The sequence below is a fragment of the Tupaia chinensis genome, unplaced genomic scaffold, assembly GCF_000334495.1.
Source record: "Tupaia chinensis unplaced genomic scaffold, TupChi_1.0 Scaffold000528_1, whole genome shotgun sequence".
Taxonomy (NCBI): Eukaryota; Metazoa; Chordata; class Mammalia; order Scandentia; family Tupaiidae; genus Tupaia; species Tupaia belangeri.
This window is the reverse complement of record NW_006160041.1, coordinates 1,519,774-1,525,730: the sequence shown is the minus strand read 5'-3', so window position 1 is coordinate 1,525,730 and position 5,957 is coordinate 1,519,774. Positions and strand designations below refer to the sequence as shown.

The 5,957-nt window shown below is 52.2% G+C and overlaps 1 protein-coding gene across 3 annotated transcripts in view; it reads right to left on the bottom strand.

The window, feature by feature from the left end:
• Nucleotides 1–3,349, bottom strand: part of LRRC74A (leucine rich repeat containing 74A) — a 36,074-nt gene extending 32,725 nt beyond the window's left edge. For all 3 annotated transcript variants that reach the window (XM_006157071.3, XM_006157073.3, XM_006157072.3), the window contains exons 1-2: nucleotides 3,000–3,349; nucleotides 1,703–1,831 (exon numbers count right to left, since the gene is read on the bottom strand). In XM_006157071.3, coding sequence (XP_006157133.1) covers nucleotides 1,703–1,831; nucleotides 3,000–3,036 — 166 coding nt within the window. In that variant the 5' untranslated portion in view covers nucleotides 3,037–3,349. The remainder of the gene's footprint in view (nucleotides 1–1,702; nucleotides 1,832–2,999) is intronic.
• Nucleotides 3,350–5,957: the final 2,608 nt, after the last annotated feature.

The window sequence follows — 5,957 nt, the reverse complement described above, 5'->3', positions numbered from 1 at the left end:
GGAAACGGCACTTGGTTGGTGAACAACACTTGCTTCCATGTCTCCCTCTTCTGGTGGACTTGCCAGTATTTACTCACACCCAGTTTCAATTCCCATGACCTCCCTGGAAGCCCTTTCTGCCCCCTTCCTAGAATCCCATCAGCCCAGCACCAGCTGCAGGTGCATAAGGAACCAGAGCAGTTGAGCTCCAAGTTCCTGTTCAGGACAGAGTTTGGGGTACTGAAGTCAGCCATTAGTGGTTCCTATTGGTCAGCGTGGGAAAGGTAACCATTAGCTTTGTTCTTGGGACTAACTCTGCTCTGTTTAATGCTGACCCTTTCTTTCCTTTCCTTTTTTTTTAAAAAAAAAATCCTTCCTTCCCTTCTTTCCTTCCTTCTTTTCTTCTTCCCTCCCTTCCTTCCATTCATGAGAGAGAGAGAGAAATAACCATAACAGGATCACATACAATGACCCCTCTCCAACATTTTCCAGTCCCTTAGCATCGCGGACATGCACATGTGTGCATGTGTGTACAGTGTGACCAGGGAACCAAACCCTCACCTTCCATATGGCTTCCAGCATTGCAGAGCTCTGTGCTATCACTGCACCTCCCACTGCACCACTGAGGTGGGCCTTGGTGCAGCTGCACTTACTGCCTATGCTTTAGAGGAAGCTTGCAACAATGTTATCACTTGCTGGGGTGTTGCAGCACAGAGGATAAGATAGAAGAAGCCTGGGCCAAATCATTCAACAATGCTGGCTGCCACCTTCTCCCACCAGGTAAAATCAGGTGTTGAAAGCAACACTAGTGACGACCTTGCAGAAGACAAGAAGACAGAAAAGGAGCAACGAGATGCCTGGGTTGCAGACGGGGACGTGGTCTATGTAGAAGCGTGATGGGGAGGTTTAGTTCTGACTGCAGAGATGAGCTTTGAGGTTAGTTGGGCAGAACAGCCGTCCCTCCATCTCTGCTGCCTGTGAGCCCTGCTCCCAGCCCAGGTGCAAGAATGTAGAAGGGGACCGGACTGGCCTCAGTCGGGGAAGTCTGAGGTTGTTCTATTGGAAAGACCAGTGTCATTCTGCCCATGTCACAACTGTTCTTTTTGGATTTTCCTTCTTGAGGAAAGAAGAGAGGGAGGGTGGAAGTGCTGCTGGTACTAACAGAGCTATGCTCCCGCTCCGCCATGCCCAGATCTGTTGAGAGGAAACATGGGGCACTCGAGCAGAGTAATGAGAACTCTCAGGTGAGTGCTGTCAAGGTGCCAGGATGCAAGATGGGCCACAGCGACACTCCAGGGCCCTGGAGCACAGAATGTAGAAGGCAGATCACAGGGTGGGTCAAACACGGACCGGCCAGGGACCTTGTGCAACTCATGACCTCTTTACACCTCAGTTTCCTCTTCCGGAAGAAACCGGAAATAATGCCTCCCTTATAGAGCTATGCAGAGACCACCGCCATGGCAGTGTGGATTGATTTCGAAGGCCAGAAACCCCTGTCCAGCTTTCAGCAGGCTGATGCGAGGCACCCCTCAGGGCGGGCCACAGGCAGGGGCCACCGTGGCTGCTGCCCCGTCAGCCAGGTCCGCCAGGAGGACGCGGTGTAGAGCGGCTGACTCAGCTGCATGTCCCTCTGCAGGACGTCCTGCTGTGCAGAGCCGCTCTGGAAAGGAGGGAGATGACGGCTCCCCAAACCTGCGCAGCCAGGCCCCCGCCCTCCTCGTACCTTCAATCTCGAGGTCTGTTTCTGAACTCTCCCAGATTGGTTTGTCCTTTTCAACAGGCGTTGGGGGTTCGGCCTCACAGTAGAGCATTTCGTCACTGCTCTGGGGCGCTGGCGTGGTCTCATTCTCATCTGGAAGGAAAATTCAGCCTCTTGATTATGTGGATTAACACCTGCTAGCCTGTGGGTGGCCAGACCGGCCACATTTCCCTCGGCCTCTGCTTCCTTCTGTCACATCCTGGGTCCTGGCAGCAGCTTTTGTTTCCTGATGGCTCAAGGTGCTACCCCTGCCAGGGTGACTCCATTCTACAAGTCCTCCCTCCCCACCCAGGGTTGCCTCCTGACTTTTTCTTTTCATTCCTTTTTTTTTTTTTTAGTTTATTTATTAATGATAATGCATGCACACACCCTGGAGAGAGAAAGAAAAGCACCCTTGACAGAGTTCCCTCCTCTGTGATCCCCTTTCTCTGGCCTTCCAGCGCGTCCGGATTTGGGGCACATGCACACGCTGGCATATTTTCCAGTCAACCGGGGGAGTTGGTGGTCAGGAGACAGGCAGTGATGGAGCTGCTGGACTGCTGTGTGCCCTAGCAAAGTGATGATGGAGACAGCAGGTGTCGTGAAGTTTAAGGCAGCCGGATCCCACATAACTGACTCTGCCGCTCTCACTCTGGACCTGGTGGCTTGAAAATCATATCGGGCACGTGTGCGTGTGCATGCCCCAAATCCCAAGAGGACAATGGAGGAGAAGGATTGCATCCCGACCATACCATCGGGATGGGGGTGATTTCTCAGTTTCTCTCACCACCCCCATCTCTGTCTCTCTGGTGAGCACACATGCCCTGTAACCAAAACTAAAGAAAAAGAAAAGAGATGAATTTCTGAGTCTTAATTTCCCCATCAGTCGAATAATTTAAAAAGTTTATTTAACTAGTGAAATATTGGTAAATATTTAACAACTGGCTTGCCAGGAAAACAAAACTAAACTAAACATCCCGATTCGCAGTGTTAGCCGATTCACATGGTGTAAATATTCCTAACATGGCTGATTTCAAACTACCAACATGACATCAACCAATGCACACAATGAAAAGTAGAGTTGGCTAGAGCCAGTACAAGCCAGCGACAGCACAGCACTGCATCCACCTCCCTCACTGGAGCCAAGTCAATGTGACAGCCATCCCAATTTCAGAGCGACCCGGGCAAGGAGAGGAGGGAACTTGAGGGACCCTGTGATCGCTGGGTATCACACTGAGGTAGCCCGAAGACCAGAGTGCTGAGAGATGGAATGCCTTTTCACCTTTTGTCTCGGGCTCAAGAGGCTCGTCATTGTCCATGGTGCCAGGACCCTCTCGAGGGCTGCTGCCAGCTTCTTGCCACCTTTGGGCTGCTTCCCTAGGACGTACACCTTTCCGTGCACCTCTGTGTCAAACTTTGTGAACTGCCCTCACAGAGGCAGGTCCCAGGGGAGGCTGGAGGTGTTATCCTTCCATCCCAGCGAGCTGGGACAGCAGCCTTTGGTGGGAATTGGGTGCACATGGATTTGACCCCAACTCTGTCTGGGAGGAGTAGCTACTCCCTCGCTCATCGGGGCAGCGGTATGGCTCTATTCCTGAAAGCCCAGCTGAAAGGATGCCTGTGTGACCTTGTGGCCTGTGACTTTGTGACTTCAGGGCCACTCTCATTTCATCTTCAACATTCCATGACCTCATGTGGCCATTGTGATCCCCAGGGGTGGGCCTGGCAACAGCAGGCCTCCACCCCCTCGGTGCCTCTGGTGACTACCTTTTCTCTTATGTCTGCGGGGGCCAAGCCCAGGCTTGGCTGTGAGTGCCCGAGGGCTGTGCGGGGGCTGCTCAGTGGTGGTACGTTTCCCTCTGAGTCAGGACTGAGCGCGAGCCCCTCAATCAGGTGACTGTGAAGAGCCGCCACCATGTTCTTCTCTCAAGGTGGCTGTGCTTCAGGTACCAAGTATTTCAGTGATGGGTGAAGTTCGTTTTCTTCCACCCAGTTCTTCTTCCTTTTCCTTCGCCCCTCGGGAGAGTATCTTCAACCTTGGAGCCGAAAATCAAAGGCAAAGCACCACAAGCATATGTCCTACCAGCAGAGCTTGCGGCAGCCCAAGCATCGTCCAAGCTGCACTACCGCGCGGCCGGCCTTGAAAACACTCAGCCCCCGTTGCCACGCGTGGCTGTTGCCGCAGGCCTTGCGGCTGGCGTTCGGTTGCAGTCTGCCGTCAGGAGAATCTGGAAGTGTGTCTGTTCCTTTTTGATAAGCTTTCAGCACATCAATAATCAGGTCAGTGACCGGAGGTCTTGGGGATATGAGAATCCCTTTTAACCACTCAAGAATGACAGAGATCTAGAAATGTGTACAGGGAAAGCGTAGTTAGAACCGTGCAGCGAAAACATATGCACACCTGAGATGATACTCATTCCTTCCAGCATTCATTCTGAAAAACACTGAGCAACTACCGTGTGCAAGGCACTAAGGTAGACACCGTGGTGGGGAGGGGACAAGATAGGGTTAAGATGGGACCTCTCCCGCAACGCCACGTGCAATGCAAGATAGAAGTTGGCAGGGTGGAGACAAGCAGGTGGTGTGTTGGTTAAGGTGCTAGAATCCCACGTGGTCGACTGAGTTCAAGTCCCAGACCTGGCAGTTTGAAAATCACACCGGACCCATGTGCATGCATGCCCAAAATCCTAAGAGGTGAATGAGGGAGAAGGGATTGCAGTGCGGCCATTCCCCTGAGGGGTGACTTCTCACTTTCCCTCTCTGTCTCTCTCTCTTGCTCTCTCTCTCTCTGGTGAGTACATGCACCCTATGACAAAAACCTAGAAAGCGAGCGAGAGAGAAATTGACAGGACGAGCCACCCCTCGGGTGAAGCAGGCCCTGGGTAAGTAGTTTCGGCAGACTTGCGGTTCACATAAACGATACATGAGTCGCCTACAGTCAGTGTGGTAGTAGCCTTCTGGAAGTTCAGTCTCATGTTGTCCCTCAAAAGAAGCACCCTACAGGCCTGGGAGAGTGTTCAGCCCCCCGAATGATCTGATGAATGTGAGTCCTGGAGATGCTCGGGGCATCTGGTTGACCCCACGCAATGTAAAGGACAAGGAAGCCTCACTGGGGGAAGGAGGGACCAGAGTGTGTGGGTCCTGTTCTAGGCTCCGGGTGGTCTGCTCAGGTAACACCGTCCAGTGTCAGGTACTGAAGTGAGTTGGAAAACTTGATGGAGGAAGGGTTGGTCACGAACTGGAATTGCAGTGCTGGGAGCCACGTGCCTGACCTGGGGTTTGGGGACCCAGGTCGGCCTGAACACGTGCCCGGTGTGTGTACACCTGCCCAGGACCCTGATGAGCTGGAGGGCTGGGGAAGGGGATTGCAAAATGATGAGACCCTGATGCCGATGGTCTCTCCGTTGCTAGTGAGCGTGCACAGGCTGTCTATGACAAATACAGATAAATGAGCAAAGTTCAGAGGAAGGTACTCCAGGTGGCCCCTGGGCAGAGGCTCTGTCAGCCTAAGAGCAGCATTGGAAACAGAGATGGACTCCCACGTAGTCGACCATGGTTCAAGTTCCAGGCCTGCTGGCTTAAATCTCACGCTGGCCCGTGCGTGCCCAAAATCCTGAGAGGAGACTGAAGGAGAAGGGATTGTGGCGTGGCCATCCCCTGGAAGGTGATTTCTCACTTTCTGTCTCTCTGTTTCTCTCTGCCTCTCCAGTGTGCACAAGTGAAAATCTCTTCCCCTCCACCCCCACAAAAAAAAAAAAAAAGAAAGAAAAAGAAAAAAAAAAAAAAAAGACTCCTGAGAAAAAGGGTCTGGAGGTCAGGGGAGGGGGAGGTCTTTTCATACTGCAGCGCCTGTGGGCAACAGATTAGTGGCCTGGGGAAAGGTGGAGATGGGCGTGCAGGATAAAGGAAGGTGGTGGAGAGCACAAGAGGGGTGGAGGCTGGTGCAGGGTGTGAAGAGAAGCAGGGAAAGGGGAGACTCAAGGGCCTGAACAATTTTAGGGATAGATTCAAATGCGAGATTGAAGGACAACTGGGGGAGCCAGCAGGTGGCGCGGTGGTTAAGGTGCTGGACACTCCCACATGGCTGACCACAGTTTGAGTTGTGGACCTGGAGGCTTGCTTTTTCACTTTCTCTCTCTCTCTTGTCTCTTTCTGGTCAAACTAAAATAAATGAATGAATAAATAAAATTAAATAAATAATTACTTTTTAAAAAAGAAAGGCAATAGTGAGTCACAGGAG